The 21,335-nt window shown below is 32.5% G+C and overlaps 1 protein-coding gene across 1 annotated transcript in view; it reads right to left on the bottom strand.

Moving 5' to 3' along the window:
* LOC123663850 (protein trachealess) overlaps window positions 1-21,335 on the bottom strand; it is a 217,843-nt gene that overhangs the window by 120,508 nt on the left and 76,000 nt on the right. Inside the window, exon 3 of the mRNA XM_045598487.1 lies at window positions 16,328-16,375. Within this exon, the coding sequence (XP_045454443.1) occupies window positions 16,328-16,375 (48 nt within the window). The remainder of the gene's footprint in view (window positions 1-16,327; window positions 16,376-21,335) is intronic.

Here is a 21,335-nt window from a genome sequence, read left to right as displayed (position 1 = left end):
CCCCTACGGGAAAGAGGCGTGAGTATATGTATGTATGTATGTTATTAGTTTTTTAACATGCCCAACGTTTCAGATGCTTTATAACAACAGTGGTCACGGGAGGACAATTTAGTCCTGACCTGACGATACACATCAACAGTTAAAAAGATTTGTGATAGAAAAACGAGTTGTAACTATTTTACTTAGAATTACACTCACCATTAATAAGTAATTTATGACGTCAAAAATCGTGATTAAATTATTAATGTTCAACAAAAATGGTTTAAAAAAAAATCATAAATAAAAAAACATAAATATATTATTTTCAAAATATACCGATCTTGACAAATAACGTCAATAAAACAACGGAATATTGGCTTAAGCAAAAGTCACTTTATCAAGAGAAGGGCACGACTAACATATTACCATCAAGGGTCGCCTCGCAGAAGAATGCTTGTGAGTTTTCTATACTTATGTGAGAGCGGAAAATTTTTAATTTTTGTTTCTTGTCGATAAAGTCTGAAACTACTAACGTGAATATGTTTCTTGTATCACGTTATCGTGATACACATATATTCTTAATAACAACAAAAAAGAAAAGAAAATTACAACAACACTGCTAACTGATATAAGAATTAATGATCTGCTCTCACTTAAGAATTGTATCACTGTAGGATTATATTTAAAGTAATGAATAAAAACTGTTTATTTATAAACAACGTTTCATTTCTAACACCGAAACTTTAGGTAAAGTAATCCGAATTTTGATCTATTTCTGCTACTTTATAACAATTATCCCATATCCCTGATGCTGATCAAACTTATACAACAAACACATAAACGAACATTAAAATATATAAAAACTGTAATATATTAACCTGTTATATTAAAACATTATTAAATAAGGGTGCAATACCGACCAAACCCCTGTGGTAGCCTTCAGCCGCTTTAATTGTATTTTAATATCTGTAGAGTCCCGGATCTGCAGGCAACAGAATCCCTCCAGCGACAGGCTGGCCTCGGCAAAAAGGCCAGACTTCTCCTCCATGGGGACTGTCCGGTTCGGAACAGACAACATCATTATTCGTGATTTATTCGTAGATCAAAAAATCTAGTTACAACCGCTTCTTTCCAGACCGTTCGAATAGTTTACCCCTCAATAAATAATTTGGAATGATATTAGCATATGTCGATTTATCACGCAAGTCGTGGCAGGAATTATTATTTATGGCAACCCAAGTAGGTACATGTGTTAAGTAAATCCGCAAGGATTGAGGAAGGCGTCAAATGCGAACTTTACCGGATTATGGTAAAAAAGGGTTGCTGTGTAGATTTACTTTATTGTTATTGCTGCACTTTTATTAAGAAGAGATTAGGTTATGATGCAATTCATGTGGTTTTTTTAAACTGTAATTAATTAAATAATTGGATTCAAATTATACTATTATAAATTTTAAAAAAATAAAAATAAAACTATAATTTGACTTTTTTTTAATCATTTTTTCAACCTAAGGAATTGAGATATAGTTTATCTTTTACCTAAAATTGGAACAATTAGTATATGATTTTAATTCTGTTTCTAATATTATATTGCAGTACTGAATAATCAAATTCAATCAAAAACAAAATCAACAATATTTATAACTTTATTGATATAATAACTATATTTATATTCAAATAGGCTTCAAAAGCACTTTCTAATCATCATTTTACAAATTAAAATTTTAAAGTGATTACTATTTTTAAAGCGAAATTGAAGCTAACACCGATTCGGAATGTAGATTCTCCAAAAAAGAAACTGCAAGAAATTATAAGTTACTCTTGGAAATAGTATATACAATGTGTTTTAATACGAAATTAGTAATATCTTGCATGAAATATATTGCAATTATTTTGTATCACTGTTAGACAAACTGTACGTTGAATTAAAAGAAATTTTACACAACTACTAGGCAAATTTTAAGTAATGCTATACTATATCGTGAAGGTTCTTCAAACAACTCCAGCATTATACATTCAAGTCTCCCTTCAAGTCTCGAGACCCGCTTGGGATTCGCTTTGATTATTGAAGTTTGATGTCTTCACTAGAAGACGTGGGATTAGCATCTGTTAATTTGTTTGCGTGTAATGTTTTCAATACGTGAGGTATAGAGAGTTAGGGTATACTATAAAGATATATAGATACGTATATATACAAGTGCCATGTGTTTGTCTTGAGAGTATAAAGTAAAAGAATTTGCTTTATTTCAGTACTTATTGTTATGGTTTCAAGTTCTTTTTTTTTCTGTTTTTAAGTATTTTTTTTACGTTTAGAAGGTAGATGCTCCTTTCTTTAAAAGGAGCATCTACACTATGTAGGTTCTATTAAACGTTAAAAATATTCTTTGACAATTATAACCATTTTCTTAGTTGTTAACAACTAGTCTTAATAGTAAAGGATATTTTGTACTAGTCGAAATTTCTTACAAAATAAATATGAGTTAAAACTAATATAGTTTTGTAAATCTCTACTCAAAATAAAAATCAAGAGAAAGCAAAAAGCTTAAAAAATATTGGTTTCTCATTTTAAAAAAATGTTATCATAAAATTCATAAACTTAATTAAAATTCATAATACATTAAATCAATTTATTATATCTGTTATCATAAGGGTGGCGACAGACAAAGCGAAGACGATTAGCGCTGACGTGTAACAAGACGAGTGACTTATTACTCGCTGACTGATGGTGTTAATTAAAATCAAACATATAAAACAACCCTTAATATTGGGGTCGTTTGGTTTTATTCGAGAGCTCCTTGAGCTTAATCGTCTTGATAAATTGGATGAAATAAGCGATAAGTGAGTATAATTCTGTTAATTTGTTTCGTGAAATGACGGATCATTTGAGATGTGTAACGTTTGTTTTAATTTGCATTTTTTAATATTTAAGATATTTATCAGATTTTATCGAATTCGTGACTCTATAAATTACGTTTTTATAGAAAATAAATAATAAAAACGAAATTGATTGATAAATAATACAGTACAGTGGTTTACCATATTGAATGAAATTTTGATACTCTCAATTTTTTACTAATATAGTAAGTAAGTCAAGGTACGTTTATAAATATTTATTTTAAAAAAGTATTTCAAAATTGTTAATCAAATTAAATGTAGAATAGTTTAACTAGATTATTTTGGTACATACAATAAACAAAAACTTAATACTTAATAAACTAATTTGTATATACCAATAACATAACTTATACACAGATAGAGTCATAAAACTAAACTAGAAAGTTATATAAAAATTAAACCAAAACTGAACTCATAATGATACATTGACTGACATCACTCATTTAAAACAAATTCAAACGGAATAAAACGTCAGTAGCATCGCTTATCGTCAAGAAAAAAAAAAACAACTAAAGACACCGCCCGAACAATCCACTGCCTCCATTAATCAGAAGCCGGAGGGTAGGAGACACTTAATCAAAGTATCACAATATGACGACTAACAGGTATATGCATATTTATAAGAGAATTAGGCTCGGTCGCGAAGCGTCTGACAGTGTGGCCTTCCCTTAATAATTGTTTGCCCGTCTTTAAGGTTTTTGTTTGTCCCTGTGATGAATACTCGACGTTTTGGAGACGGCTTCGAAAATTTTTCTTTGGTATTGTTTGAAATTTTATAATGTGTACCGGAGTCTTGTAAGAAGTTTGGAAGAAGGGTTCGAGATAGTATTATAGGACCTATATGAATTATTTTGTCTTATAATGTTGGTCTAGATAGAGCTAGAACACTTCCATACGTACTAAATTAATTTATTATCCCCATAGAAAATTTTGCTTAATTTTCAAACATTGATTCATTAACATCTAAAATTGAGAAAAAGTATCATATACAAATGTAAGAACCAATAATAGGCTAAAATACATAAATCACGGTAGCACTTAATAATAACAACAAATAACGTTCGATAACGTAACGTTTTTTGTTGAACAGAAATGTTCAACAAAAAAAAAATAAAAAACAATCCGATCTTTTCGAAATAGAACAATAAGAACATGAATTAGAGCTACAAGTGTCCAAATCCCAGTTTAATATGACGCTGGTCATCCGATCCCGGGATCAATTCTCTAATCCCGGGACTAATAGCCGGGAGGGACACTCTTCATTTACCAAAAATCAAAACAAGAATTTATACTCAACCTTAATGCAATAACTTAAGGTTTAAATTTAGTTTTCTGTATTGGTTAGTTGACAAAATAATTTCAGGCCCCCTAGAATGTTACGTTGAAATGTGAAAGCATTTCGTTGTAAGATTATGATATTACTTTAAGTTGTAGTTATGGCTGACATATTTATGGTTTAGAAATTTCGCGAAAGTATGTTGAAATAAATATATGTATTTCATATAACTATGATGATAAATCAAGTGGAAATAGAAATACGATTTATATCCATATAATATCTAACATTGTTTTACTTATTTTTTTTTTATTAAATAAGAAATGATCTGTGGAGTTTCTGATCCACTGCTACTATTTAGTCGTATTACTTTACAATATAAAAGTTTGAAAAAAATAATTAGCACCAGTTCGTTTTGTCAATATTTTATTCTCGTCAAAATCAAAAAATTAAAATCAAAAATAGCTATACACACAATTAATATTATAATCGTTTGAATTAATTAGTTATAGTTAAAAGTGAACTCATGTGTTTTGCCCTTAGTCACCACGCTGGGCAGGCGGGTTGGTGACCGCAGGGCTGGCTTTGTCGCACCGTAGAAGCTGCTGCCCGTCTTCGGTCTGTGTATTTCAAAGCCAGCAGTTGTATGGTTATCCCGCCATCGGTCGGCTTTTTAAGTACCAAGGTATTAGTGGACCTGTCTTATCCCTTAGTACCTCTTACGACACCCACGGGAAGAGACGGGGTGGCTATATTCTTTGATGCCGTAACCACACAGCATGGGCAAAACACAAACACATGAGTTCACGCTATTTTTGGCGTGAACTTGTGGAGGCCTGTGTCCAGTACTGGACAGCGAAAGGCTGCTGTGATGATGTGATGAGTTAAAAGTGAAGCTACCGCTGATTCGGAATGTACCTTTTTAGTTTCTGCAGAGAAGAATTGGCAAGAAACTCGTCAGTTACTCTTTTAATCTTTAATATAATTACACCATACAATAATAAATAATTCCTTTTTTCGAATGACCTAGAATCAGTAATAGTATATCAAAACTATAATTATAATTAACTAAATTTTGTGGTTTTAACAGTATGCCCTTTCTAAAAAATGATGTTAGAAGCCAAACTATATGACGACATATTAGCGCAACGTGCATTAGCGCTGCGCTGGCGATTGTGGGTTCAATCCAGCACATGGCATACATTTTTTTTTTTTTTTTTTTTTTAAATAAAGTTATGTCCACAGGCTTAAAGTGCCCATGCTTTTGTTATTCCGATTTTTAGTTTTATTACTGATCGTTTACTTGTTACACTACTGCAGCTTACACTAAGAGACCTAATTATTCTATCTTAGTATCCCTAATGCAGACGTGAGTCCACCGACCAAAATTATGCTAAACTTAATTGATATCTTACATGCAAAAAGACATAGAATTATATTGCGCCTTACTTTAATTATTGTTGTCACTATTATAATAATTATTATTATCTATGTTTATATATACACTTACTTGCTATCTATAATATATGTACACTTATTGTCTAGCTAACGTATATGTACACTTATGGCCTACTTGGCCTACTTACAATATACACTTAACCTATGTTATTATTAGTAATTTTTTTTTTTTTTTTTCTTACTCCTAAGTTTTTTCCTTATACAATTTATTCCTACAAGTAAGGTGTGCTACAATTTTAACATTTCGAGCACACCCTCAATGACGGGGGCATCCCTGTGGTGAATCGCCATCCTGAGGCTGTGCTCGAGGATGTCTTTTTCAGAAGTTTCCGCTGCCTTCGTCACAAAGCGACCAATTGCGTCGTCACGGTCGTCGGTGTAATAGACACAGGTGTTGGTATGCCTAGTCACCGCGACTACAGCGTGCGAGACGCTGTCGTGAATCTTGAGCCTCCTTGTCTTCGTCTGGAGGACAACGACGTCCTCATAGGTCTGGCCCTGCGCCTCATGGATGGTTAAGACGCGCGATCCCTCACCAGACCCGTATCCCTGGTCAGTCAGCAATCTCTTCTCCTCTTGCGTAAAGACCAGGTACAAGGTCCGGTCCCTTCCTACAGGAATGCGCGCGCCCGTGAGGCTCTCCACTCGCAAAGATCGGATCTTTGTGCTTGAGCTGTACACGGTCTTGTAAACCTCACTGATGGCAAAGGCGACGTCTTTGGGGTTACGATGCGTGCATGACAACTCACATGAGATGGTTGTTAACAGGGTTGGTCTGCGGTATCGCATTTCGAACAGGTTGTCCCTGTCGATGTACGGCAGCTGATTTATATCTCCAATGAGGACTACCTTCTCTGCTCCCGATAGTCGGGCGGCCATTACTATGGCTCCGAAATGGTTCATGAGGGCTTCGTCCACCGTTAGGCGTTTGATTTTTGAGCCCTCACGGAAACCATTTACCAGCACGGATGCCATAGTGCGCACCTTTTGCTTGGCCTTGTTGCCATAGCGGTGCGCCAGTTTTTCCTTTAGGTCTTTGGCCGCCTCGACTGTGGTCGTAATCACGACCTCCGTGTCCTCATCGAAGTCCCTGACTATGCGAGTTGTCTTACCGCATCCCGGTACACCGTTTATCCACTCCAGCGATGGTAGCCCCCAGGTCACGGACGGTAAACCGGCTTCCCGGTCGCCCGAGATGGTTTTCGCCATCCGCAGCATCCGGTCGCCCAGCATTACTTTCGTGCATCTGGCCACTACCACCACCGGGTCTCCTTCAGGTGTGTCGAAGGTTTGAGACTCCTCGTCACTCCCCTCAGACTCGACCGCGCTCACAAAACCTGCTGTGATGTTATATGCAGCCATATACCTACCCGACATCTTGCCCTTGAGTATTTGTCGAGTTTTGCTGTTGTATATGGCTGCTTCGGCTTCCTCGAGTTCCACCTCCAGTAGCCTTTGGTGATCGTACTGGTAGGCCTGCATGATCTTTTTGCAGGTGGCCAGGCTTACCTCGCGGTTTGCCTTTATTATGGCCAGGAACTCGATTAGGGCGTTCTCCGCTTGTTGAAACGGTGTGGACGCAGGTCGAAGTCTTGGTGGTTCTACTTGTCCCATATCGGCCCTAGTTCGAGCGGCGAGTGACGCCTCCGGGTGCCTCGGACTGTCGTCTTTGGTGAACCCGCTCAGCGCCCCCGATAGTCGCTCTCCCTGTCCAGCCTTTTTGGGAGAGGGGTGATGCGGGAGCTTACCTTGTTTCGGGGAGATGGTTGCCTGGATAAAGGTCGCCAATGACATCGAGCTCGGCTTAGACTCAGGTGCGGCCCTTGCTTTGCGTTGTTCAACCTTCTGGTTCTCGATCTTTTGTTGTAGGCGCTCCGAGCCACTAGGTGCGGGTTCGCTGACAGTCGGCAATGCAGGGGATGAAGGTGTTTTGGATTTCGGTCTTAAGTAACCAAGATCCTCCCCCCTGTCTTCGTAAACAATGACCTCACTGTTCCATGGCATACATTTGTATTAGCCATACAGATGTATACTGTGGACTGATCGTTTGCACTTGTGTATTGTGTATGTTTCCGGACCCACAACACAGGAGTAAATCCTAGTGGGTACCATTAAGTAATAGGCGTTTATTATTTACTAGCTGTTCCATGCGGTTTCACACGCGTTAAGTTGAAAAAATTAGCCTACAGCATTCTTCGATAAATAGGCTATCCAACACTGAACAAAGTAGTACGTAGTTTCTGAGACTAGTGCGTTTAAGCAACAAACAAACTTCAGCTTTATAGACTGTTTAAACCTCAAAGAACACTAAAGCTAATAAAAAAACCATGCCCTTTTAATTATTAATCAAAAAAACGTATAAAATTAAACAAAAATGAATCAACGAAATTTTCTTATAAAAAACAAATAAATTACCCGCCTCCCTACTAATTGTAGCTTCTGAGCATTTTTGCGAAGCAAAGAATTTATGCAAAACACTCGGCGCGGACAAATTAAAAGTGTGAAGGAAAAAAAAAGTATAAATTAATGCACCCGATACAAATTCGTTTTAATTGTGAGGATGAGTAAGAAACTTGTGGATACGCTGATAAAAAAAAGCAAGAAAAAGCTTTTGTGTGGTAAGAAAATAAAAACTGTTAAAACTGTTCTTTTCGAATTTAACCGTTATGCTTTTAAATTAGAATTTTATTCGTAATTTTCAAACAGAATTATTGAGATTATTTTCTATGACAAATAGTTAATTTAAATAGTATTATTGTAAACATTTTTATTTTTTATACTTTTAAATAAAATTCGTGTGTTTTGAGATAGCAGGTTTTTTTTTATTTTATTATAAATAAACGCTTTAATTTCTAGATAAAATGATCTGTTGGGCGTTCAGAAAAACTTAAAATATGGAACCCAAATGCCCATCTACAATAACATTTAAGCGGGAATCGAACCCATGATATAACGTCGACATTTTTGTATTTTGTGATCTAAAATTACTAGTTCGTGTTATATAGGCATATTAATCATAAATAGATTTTACAGATTAATGATAAATTAATTTTATTCAAGCTACGAGTATGTCCACGTTATGCCTTTAATTTACTTAAAGCTCGAAAGTCGGGGGTCAAACGGCGTTATAATCGAGACAATAAATTTTACCTTCCACTAATTACTACTTTATATTTTGACTTCAAATACAAAAGTTTAATAGAGATGATGGAACAAAAAACCGAGTGTACTTTAGACAACACGACTGAAGTAAAACTTACGAAACATAAATCTCTCTCTCTTTCTATCTTGACTAATTTATATCTCCCTCTCAACTTCCGATTACAAATACGTAGATACAATACCATCTTTTTGTAAAGTTTTGAAATATTTCGATAATTATTCGATAATGTTAGTTCGTATCGTGAGATCTTTAATATACACTGATAGAAAAGTCGTCCAAGGTAATTATAGCGTTTTCTTACACTGTCTAAGGAACGCATTTTCCGAAATAATTTTAACCTATGCCTTATATTGTCATATAGAATATCGTACAATATATACTAATACTATAAAGCTGAAAAGTTTTTTTTAAAACGGGCTAATCTCAAGACCTAAAGGTTCGAATTAAAAAAATGTATTGGATAGCCCTTTACCGAGGAAGACTATAGGCTATTTTTTTTCCTTAAATTAACGCGTATGAAAACGCGAAGCACAACTAGTCGAATAATATATATCTAATTGTATTCACAACAATTAAAGGCGGCTTGCGCTACAAAGAGGTAGTAAAGGTGGTTACCTTCAGATTAATCTTTCTTCTCTATTCAGATGTAAACTTTCTAAGGATGTGTATACTTGTACAGTCTCATTATTTAATAGTATAATGCGGAAAGGCTTGTCCGTTTGTTTATTTACTCTAGGGTAAAGGGGATTCAATTAATACTTCTAATTATAAATGCTATTATATTAATATTTATAGTGAAAAGTTGTTCATTCAATTTATTTACATCCAGAAAATAAACATAACATATGAATAATAAAAAAACCAGCAAAGTTATAACGAATTTCTATTTATTACACAAAAGCATTTGAAACAATGATAAGTTATTATTTAATAACATTAAAGTGAATACATATTATAAAAATGTACAAAAAAATATTTAAGTATTGTAAACACGCAACAACAATGCAGCGAACAAAACTGTAAGCTGTATAAGTCACATTATGTCAGGGTACATGTAAAATATTATCCTAAGTGATCATGACATGGTTAAAAAATACCTACTCATTTGTTTTTTTTTTTATTATAAATATTTAATTAATGCTTTATTGCAAATTTATAACAGTATAGCATGTAGTGACTGCCTATAAAAAGAAGTGCAATGATCATTGTTTACCTGTTAAGTATGTATTAAAACATTTATATTGTGTCACCTGTTGGTTGACCTTAATAAATAAATAACTATATTAAAGAAAATAAAATTAATTCAATTCAAAAATTACAAAGGCTTCTTAATTTGAAATAAATTTATAATATCTATAATTATTATTATTTATTTATTTTCTTTATTATTTTTGTACAATCTTTTATAGAATAATATAATAATAATACGGAATAATAATCTCATTATGAGTAGATATAACTTATTTCACATTAATATTTTTTAACATTTAGAATTATGAGTGTGAAAATACAGTAAACACAGGTTACTATAGAAAAGTATTTACCATATGAATGTTCGAGGGACAATAGTGATTCGCTTTCATTCCTCACTGACATTCCTCAGTTGAATGGAGCACAGGACTTGCACAATGCCGTGAAATAAGATTTTTAGAGACCCTCCGTAAAAAGAAATTTTTTTAACCTTCAGTATTCAAATTGGAAAAATATTTGAATACCTTCTCTTCAATAATGTATTAAAATATAATCATTGCTCCTGTAAACTAATTTAGTTCTCTTACTTTACTACTTAATAAAGCTCCGAAACTTCTACACGTAGAAAGTTAATATCTCAACAGTGGGATGTTACAGGCTGAATGCATACTTTGATTTTATCATCTTCCAAATAAAGACTGAACTTAACTGTCATCGTTCCTAGATTTTTTTGTATTTATTTATTTTTAAATCAAAATAAGAACAACTGTATGCTTTAAGAAATTTAAAAAGTGACATATAACTAAATACTTTAAGCAATATACAAAGTGACATTACACAAGTTTATTACTAAAAATTACTACAATGACTAATATTAATTTATAAAAATAGCTTTTAAAAATCATATCAAATTAAAATAAAATAACAAAAATTATTATGATAACATAGTTTAAAAAGAACATTCTGTCCGAACCGTTAAGAAAGTCAAGAATAACTTTTTAAAAAACAGACTAAAAATATCGAAATATTTTTCTCATTAAGTACTTATTTATTCCGACCGAATAAGCCGAAAGTATTTCAAAATACAGTCAAGAATGTTCCTAAGCTTTATAGTCAAACGATTATATCCGGGAGCTCGTTTGGCAAGCTCACCGTACCCAGCCAGGTGATTTTTCATGAAAACTGCCATAAAGTAGGGAAAACTTCACGTACTTGCACGCTGGTCACGTGCGAGATGAGCGAGGGAGATGGCTCTATTACTAAATTATGCAAGTTAGACAGAGACAGCTGCAGTTGATATATTAAAGGTATTTTACTGACTACTCATCAAATCTAGTTATATTATTTCTAAAATGTATAGTACTATAAAGATGATTATGTAATTTTTGCACAAAAAATAAATGAATTTAAAATGTAAATGACATAATATAACCCGCATTGGAGCAGCGTGGTGGATTAAGCTCCTTTTCCTACATGGGGAAAAAGGCCTATGCCCAGCAGTGGGATATCACAGTCTGAAGCGCATACCTACCAGCACATTCAATACAAAACAAATAAATAACGAATTGTTTTAATGATTTACAATTTTTAAAGTATGTATACAGATTTAAAAAAAAAAACTTCATTTAAATTAAGAGCAATTTCCTTCTTCAAATTCAGTGTAAATAACAATAGAACGAAAGAATAAAAACGTCAAAATTTCAAACATCCACATAAATTACAGAGAGCATTTTAATTTTCCGAACGATTTAAAAATACAATTCGAATTACAATAACATACGAGGTTCATCCAGACTCATAACTATCGTATGCAAATACGTTTTGATTACAACAATAACAATAAAGCAGTTGAATCGAATAAGGAATCGATACATCGAAACGATATCGATCTAGACGACTCTTGTCCCTTACTAGGCATCCAGTAATTACTCCCAACTATTGTTATGAGATTTATCTCCGTTGTTTTAGGTTATGTTTTAATGAGCGCCGCTTATAGAATTTACGATCGTATGGAATATTATGATTGTAGATACTAATCGAGTTAAGCGGTATTCGATATAATTGTGTTTGTGAATTGAGTTATATTGACGCGGAGGTTTAAAATTATTTGCATTGAAGTAAAAGTTATTTTCAGAAGAAAAATTTGAAGTTAAAGAAAAGAAAATTATATTTGAAAGTCATGAAATATTACACGCTACATGTTTTTTTTACTTAGAATAAAAAACTCTGAAAATTATATTCGTGTAACGTAACTTTTGTAGTCCATATTTATTTTTATATATTACATAAAGTACTGTGTAATCTATATATATGTATATACTTAAGTTTTACAGTTCAAATAACATTTGAAGACAAACTTGTGCCAGATAAGGAGACAAACAGGTACGTTTTTTGTAGAGTATACAATAACAGGTGGGTTCTGTTTGGTTAAGGAATAAAAAAAATGTTTAATACTTATAAATTCTACTATCATATTTGTATTACAAAGAAGTTCATTGATAATATCATTGACAGTATCGGTATTCTTCTAATTTATTTGCGTCACTATAATTTTTATCAGCTTACCACTTCTGTTATTTTCTTTTGAAACATTTTTTTGTTCCACTGATCCAAAGGAATAAAAAATGTTTCAAATTTATATTCTTTTTATATCTTATTACATTCACATACGGTCGTCTTTTCCTATATTAAGCAACTTAATGCTTGTGTTATAGGTAACAGCCGACTATTGTAGCTAAATATTTTTGAAGTGAAAATTCTTTAGGGTAAATATTTTACGGATGAAACTCAATAATAATAATATTAGCGTTACGAAGATCTGCAACGTTTTTGTCGAACAACAGAGCCACCTAGTGTGTACTATAGAAACTACAAAGGATGTCACTACATTAATCTCGATAGTATTACATTGCAACTAGATGGCGCTGGAACGGGAAGTATTTTTTGATAAATATACACAGAAATAATACTTATTATATAGATATATAAATACAAGTATTAGATCCAGACTCAGGCGTAAATCGAACCTGCAACACGTGGAACAGAAAGCAGGGTCAATACACACTGCGCCAACGGGCTAATTAAATTATATGAGATATAGATATCTATCTTTCCACTGTTTTTTCTCTTTTTAATATTTCTCTTTATTCAATAAACCCTTAATCATATTTATCGTGACAGTCAACCTTAAATAACATTAATTAAGGAATATCGTCTACACTAACTACATTGCGTTTGTTTGTTTATAAATAGCTATCTCATTGAAATGCGTATTATATGTAAATATTAATAAAACTATTGTTCTCGATATTTTGTGAATAATCTATAATTATGAGTACAAATATACGGTCTATCTAAATTGTTTGATCGCAAACGAAAAAAAACTGACTTCAATTGCATCGACGAGTAATACGACAAGTAAATACGCACTATCAAAGATTACTTAAAAAGTATTCATCAGATCTTGATAAAATTAAAACGGAACCACAAAACAAGCACCAGCTTTTGATTAAAACAAGAATCATCAAAATTGGTACATCCTTAATGGAGTTATGAAGTATAATACAACGAAGGACGAGAAAAAATAGTTAAGTAAATACGCATTCTTAGATGTAAGTCCATATTTTAGGATAATATGTAATGTAATGCCAATATTTTGATGTGTTGACACGACATCTATAATATATAAAAATAGGTATTCAAATCTTTGAGTCCATTTTTGAGAAACTTTTATATTAAAAGAGAAAAAACGAATGTAATTTCTAAAATTATTGAAAAAAAACAAAAAATAAAATGTGTAAAGTGAGACTTTAATCACTTGTAACATATTAATTATTCAAAACAATTTCACTGTTTTTAAGTACGTAGATCCAGATGCCATAATATGTCAGTCTCATAACAAGTAAAACCGCATTGGTCATCTAGCTGTACAAATAAAAATACTCATAATGTTAGTTATACGCGTGTCCCCACCGAGCAAAGATCTAATTTGTGCCGGCTTAGCCGAGTGTGGTTTTTCATTATTTTCAGCCAGTGTCTTAAGCCCGGGATTACTGGACTATAACGCTAAACAAACTTACTCAGTTAACTTTATTTTTAAAAGGTTTTTCGAAAAAACGATATAAACGATAATAGATTTATGTGGAAAATATAACATGGAACAAAAACAAACAACATTGTTTTTTGCATGTAAGCATATGGAGAAAGACACCTTTTCTCAGCAGTGGGATAATACAGGTTGAGTCAACCAATCAATCAACATCATTCTATCCTTCTATACCCTTCCATTGCTGTCCTAATTCCATTACGTCATATAATACTGGTGCACGCCGAACGTCAAATTAGACCGCGATCGACATAATTGTGATTGGATAATATTGTCTCTTTTTCCCTTTTCAATACATTGGAGGGTTTAGGGTTCACTGGGTGAAGTTGTCAAATCGATATTTCTGTATGCAAAAAACGAAATGTACAAGGTTGTTCATGTCAATTCTTATAAGATTTTTTAAGTCTTGTATTTTCTTTGGATTTTCAATTTCCTTTATGTGTCTCAGTTCAGTTGCAACTCTTATTTTTATTATCTAATATAATAAATTCTCGTGTCGCGGTGTTTGTAGTTAAATTTCTCCGAAACGGCTTGACCGATTCTCATGAAATTTTGTGTGCATATCGGGTAGGTCTGAGAATCGAACAACATCTATTTTTCATATCCCTAAGTTATAAGAAGGTGGTTGAGATGGTTAATAAAATATTATGAAATTTTGTGTGCATATCGAGTAGGTCTGAGAATCGGCCAACATCTATTATAAACATATTCATTCCTCTAAGTTATAAGGGAGGGGGGGTTGCGAAAATTAATAAAATATATCGCAAAACAACGTTTGCGGGGTCAGCTAGTAAATTTCTAAAAATTAAATATGGTTGAGCAGTTTTTCTAATTATTATAATTAGCAAATAAAACAGGATTTAGTATGATTTAATAACAAACAAATAATTTTAAATTTCCCATTTTTCGATACCATTGCACGCGCCATAGTATTTTTTCTTTAATTTTTCAGATCAATAAACCATTCAAAATTTAAAAATTAATTATTATAATGTAAATTGAATCCCATACAAATAAACAGTTTACGCTTGACGTATTTTTTTCACTAGCGATCCTTTGTTTCGCCCGTGAGAACACCGGATCGGAAATTACCATTTTTAGAGATTGGATTATCGGATACGAAGGATTTTGAGATTGTTCTCAAAACACGATGGCAATCGATTCGGAAGCGATACGCAGCTCGCTTTAAAACACAGCTTTAAGCGATATTGATGCTACGTATAATTTGTATTCGAAAATATATGTATATATTTCTGGAAACTGAGGTAGGTACATCAGGAATTTCCTGCTCAAAATATGGAGCAGCCCGACTGGGGTAGTACATCGACCTTACAGAAGATCACAGCTAAATAATACTGTTTTCAAGCAGTATTGTGTTCCTGTTGGTGAGTAAGGTGATCAGAGCTCCTGGGGGGGACTGAGTTGGCAACGCGCTTGCGATGCTTCTGGTGTATGGTAATCTCTCTTTCCATCAGGTGAGCCGTGAGCCGTTGAGAGGCTTATTTGCCGACCATATTGTGCACGACTATAATTCTTGATTTAATGATATTAATATTCAATATTCTATCAATATAAATACCAATTAACCGCTAAAAATAAAGTATTTTTTAATACGACTAGGTCAACAAAGAAATTATGGCCCACCTGATGGTAAGCGGTAAACGTAGCCTATAGACGCTTGCAACACCAGAAGCATCGCAAGCGCGTTGCCGACCCTATCCGCGATCCTCCCCAGGAACTCTGGCCACCTTACTCACCACATTAACACAATATTACTTGAGAGCAGTATTATTTAGCTGTTATCTTCTGTCTAAATTTAATAATTATAAATATAATTTAAACATTAATCGCCGAAATATATATACGCGCTTAACTTATACTAAATAGGAGTACACTAAATTGGATTTTTTTTTTTTTGTTTTAGTGTTCCTTGTTGTTTAGACAAAGACGTAAATATTCTATCATACGTGGTTATGAATATAAAAGTTTTGATTGCACTTCTATTTAAGAATACAGTTTGAATAACTAGTAGCTAGTGAGCTACCTATAATTTATATTTCTTGAGACATCATTACAGATAAATATATTTTTTCTAACGGAAAAACAGGTAAGTCCTTAAATCGTGCATTGAATTCATACATTCAATAACTTTAGATATAGACTCTAGATACACTTTACTCAACTGTTCTTATCACAAAATAAAATTGTAAGTTTACTTTTAATATATAAATGAATAATTAAGAATATTTTATTTACTCACCGACTATTTACAGACGCTGCATTGCTAACTCCATCTACGGTCGGTTTCCTGAAACAGAAGCGTACGATTTACCACAGAACAGAGAGTGAAACAGAAATATTGTATTTGTTTTTTTGTTTTTTATGACTGTTAAATGATTTACGGGAAATTATTAAGTATTAAAGATAAGAGTGAGTGTCATAATTGTATTACTATGAAACTATAATTTACAGTATTACTACTCTCTGTCCTGCAATTTAAACTATAGTTTTACACAAAACTTTACAAAGGAAAAACTTTTGGGCTACTATTATTGTTAAGAAAAAAAGGTCATCTATAAAATTAATCGTAATTTTAATATTACCGATTTTTTACGAAAAAGTTCAAAACGCCTTTTCACAAACATGTTGTTAAATTTTTATTTCATTGCTTTTCTTTTTTTAATAGTTTTCTAATAAAATTTTAAGTAGGTATTATATCTGTAACTACAATTATTATTTTATGCTTAAGAGTTTGTTTATTGATTGAACTATTTATTATCTAAAACAGTTATTTTTCAATTGTTTCCTGCTTGTTATTTTTCTGACTTTTAGGGACATTTTAATTTAGTGTAACATTGTAATCGTTATAATTAAACAAAAAAATTAATAATAAAAAAAATTAATAAATTCTTGCATTTTCTATATAGTACACTATGATACTTACATCCAATATTGCTCCGTCAGACCAGAACTATGAGGTCCATAATGACCTGCCAAATGATATGGCGCGCAAAAGTTCATCATAGGTACTGCATACATTTTTAAGCACTAAGCCATACAACTTATCTAGGGTTTGAAAGTAGATTACAAGACGAAACTATATTTTTTGACTCAATGCTATTAAAAATTTTAAATAGTAAATTAGCTTCTTTATAAGAGGATGCATCAGCGATTGAGGTCGCGGGCGGTCGCGGCCACAATACGCCACGCGGCAAAACCCTAAAGATTTCGTTCAGTAAATGGTGGTAACAAAAACAACATTCCAAATTTAAAATACACCGCAACCGTCACTAAATGCTAGCTAGTTGACAGAGAGCCGCCAAATGTTCCGTGGTTCAGACCGAATCGAATCACACAAAAGTTCCACTTAGCGCAGAAGATGTCGTTAGCGCCCGCTGCGCACCAATATACGGAAACGGACTCAATTTCAAATAGCTGATGTGTAGTTAAAGCGGGAATAATTAGGTAAAAATAGTGTACACTTTGGTTGAGCGCTGTAAGAATTTAAATAACTTTATAAAAACTAACCGCTGTATTTGTGTTTATGTTATTGCTATTATAAATGCGATGTTTGTTACTTAATTACTGGTGATTGATTCTGGACGTAATTTGGCACAAGCGTCTGTGCAACAGAAGGCTACTTTTATCCCAAAAAATTGTATGATGTTTATGAAATAGCTTCGAAGAGAACGAAGTCGCAGACAATACCTAGTTGCACATATAAAAAAGGATTTAAATAATGCTATGTGTAAAGTTCCTAAATAAATTGTCGCCTATTTTCTCTAATAGATTTTAAGAATCGTTAGATTTTATATGTAATCTGAACACACAATCTGATCTGAACAATCTGTCACAATGTTTGTCCTCAATGGACTCCTAAACTACTTAACCGATTTTAGTCAAATTTGCACACCGTGTGCAGTTTGATCCAACTTAAAAGATAGGCTATATTTTATTTTGATATATTATGTTATTATTATATTTCAGAAAAAAATAAGGTGATACGAAGTTCGCCAGGTCAGCTAGTTTTTTTTATAAAATAAACTTAGCATTAACGAGAAATAAATAAACTGTAACTCGTTGGAGAATAAGGAAGTAAGATTAATTTTACGACATCCTTGAATTTATTATTTACGTATTCTTCTTGAGTATTTGACTCCTTAAAGAGCGATCAACACATTTGATACTTATTTGTATAGTGTTAATAAGTAGTTAATAATGTGTCTTGGAATAAAATGACTACGACTACATTGTTCTTCGACTGGTTTATTTGTCTTTCATGGAACAGAATATTAAGGACAACAAACAATTATTATAAAATAAGAAAGTATAAATAAAAACTATTTTGTTTCTGGGTTCTAAATTTATTAATTCTTGTTTTTACTTTAGAAAAGTAATTTGTTTCTTTGTCTAATTTAATTATTTATTTCTTTTAAAGTTTTTCGAAACTTTCGAAATATTTATAAAAAGTGGCAAATAACTTAGACATCAAATCAAATAACAACAATCAAGTGTAAAATTCCTACAGTGATAAATAAATAAATAATAAATAAATAAACATCCACGACATACACACACGGTTATCTGTGCCTACGGTAAGCAACTTAATGCTTGTGTTATAGCTAACAGTTGACTAGTAAAGGTATATATTTTTTTCGATAAACTTACAGACAAATAATACATACATAGATATATAAATAAAAATATATATTACACCCAGACTCGGGGTGGGAATCGAACCCACAACTCCCGGAGCAGAAAACACGGTCACTACAAACTACGATTTAAAAAATATGTAATTTTTTATTTTATACAAGAAACAAGTCATGATAAATAATCGTTAAGAAAATAACGTAATGTGGTTTTAATAATTATTTAAGAAAATTCAACCTGGTTCAAGATCGACTGAACGAAGTAACATCAATCACCGAGCGCTCACAAATCGATCTATCCGTCAACAATCGCCACCGGTCCGATTCGATTCCGATTAACTCTCGATTGTGATCCGATGTCGGCGACATCAAAGGATCGAGTTAATTCGTCATGGAAACCTAAACGACATTTCTATTTTATATTGTATTTGCTATAATCTACATCATTATATACATACAAATTATACCGACGTATCTTTATACACAAAAAACTAAACGTTGCGGTTTCACTCGCGTAATTTAAGATCACGTTGAAATGACGGGATAAAACGTAAGTTTCGTTATAATCAGTTGAGTTTTATGTGAAAAAATCCATGTATCCTTCCATGTAAGCTTTCGCATTTTTAATTTTATAAGTGGGACTAGCTGACCGGTACCTACTTCATTGGGGTTAAAGTTTTACACTGCGATTGTAAGTAACAGTCCAGTAATACTTTTAGTTCCGTCTTATTTTACAAATGTAATTATTTCTGACTAATAACTTCTTATGACGAAAAAGAATTAACCAAATTAGTTGAGTAGTTCCAGTAATTATGCAATCATCTCTCACAAAAAAACTCATAAACTATTTTTTTGTATAGTAACGTGCACTTTAAGTTTTCTAAAAATAATAGCTAACTAGCCAAAAGTCCGACCATTGTATTACATGTTTATTAATAATCTATAAGCCGTGTTTATTAATAAGTTTGAGTTTATACAGTAAATTATAAAACAAATATAATTAAATGAAATTACTAAAAGTAAATGGTTAAAATATTTTCTCAGGCTGTAATGTCATAGTCATGTCATGTCTCATAAAAGTAAAAATTATTTAGCAAACAAGCAACACAAAAATAGTTAGCGATTCAATTTTATTAACACAGCATACATAATGTGTATATTATATAGAAAGTGTATTTTAAGTTAAAAAACTACAATGACTTCATTGTTACTTAAAAATACAACAAACTGTCGATTAGACTTATAAAATATGACTTATAAATTATAAAATATGATTTTTTACTCATATGAACACGTTTTTAAAATTTTAATTTGCTTTTTTTATATTTGTTCTAATTAATGTCCATATTGGTACTAATGTACCTAATTTAGCGATATTGTAACGAGATATAAATATATTGTAACAAACCACAGAGATTTCTTATAGTTTTACTTTTTACAAAACCAAAGTATGATGGATGAAATGTGATGTATTGATGAAAAAGCATGAGAATATTTTTAAGCTAAAAACAAATAAATGATTTTACCGAGTAAACAATTCTGTAAATAAGTTTTTTGTGTTTGGTATCATTGCAGTTTAAAGTTACTAAAAGTGACCATAAAAACATTTATATTAATTACAGGACATACTACGGATAAGTTTTAAATTCCTTCATTTACGTGGTCGACAAGTAAATACAAATGTCTTCATTACGCGCGGTCGGTATTCCAAACGAAAAAGCGGACTCCCACATCGCGAATTTCCGAGAAAAGTCCTCAAAACATCAAATACCACAATAAATCGAATATGGCCTGCGAGTGATTAATCGGGACGTTGCGAATAAGCAATCGATCACAGACTCGTTTCGCGTCACTAAACCCGACGTAACCACGAAAAAAGTTTTTAACGTCTTCCTGTCGCTATAAGTTTATTTTAAATTTGGTAATTTCACTTTAATTAAGATCGAACGATGTTAAAGAACCCATTAGAATCTTTAAACGTTTATAAATACTTTTTGAACAGCACTAAAACCTTTTTTTGAAACTGGCAAGCTAAACTTTTTGAAATTCGATTTCGGAGCGGCTAGGCCTGCGTCCGTCTCGACGTACCACGTGTTTATGCGGCGACATTGCAAGCGCCCTCCGGAAAATTCGCATCCCCTTGCACTGATACTTCCAGTCAGTCCCCGTGTGTGGGTGTGTCCCTAATCGAATAATCATCTGTAATTGAGAACTTATTAATGAAACATTTAAACGCACGACTCGACACGCTTCGACTTCTTGACTTCAGGTTTTGAAACTTTACTATTAACGGATGATCATTATTTAATTTAATGTCATTCACCTGATAGTTGTAACGTTAACAACTCTTAGTATTATTTTAAAAACCAGAATTATTAATCAATACCTATTTATAAGATCATCACTATACCTTATGTTTACTGATTTCCCATTAACCAACTGTTTGGTCCAAGTCTTTATAATTATCTATAGTTAAATAAATATTTATAAAGAATACAGACCACAACCATAGCTCATTTCTGTGTTAGTCTATGATATAGACCAAAATACCACTGCTTTGTTGTGAACAACCCCAAAAAACCTAGCAATCGTTACAGCTTTCACTGTGTACGCATT

The sequence above is a fragment of the Melitaea cinxia genome, chromosome 21 (assembly GCF_905220565.1).
Source record: "Melitaea cinxia chromosome 21, ilMelCinx1.1, whole genome shotgun sequence".
In the NCBI taxonomy this organism is placed as follows: Eukaryota; Metazoa; Arthropoda; class Insecta; order Lepidoptera; family Nymphalidae; genus Melitaea; species Melitaea cinxia.
This window is presented reverse-complemented; position numbering and strand designations above follow the sequence as displayed.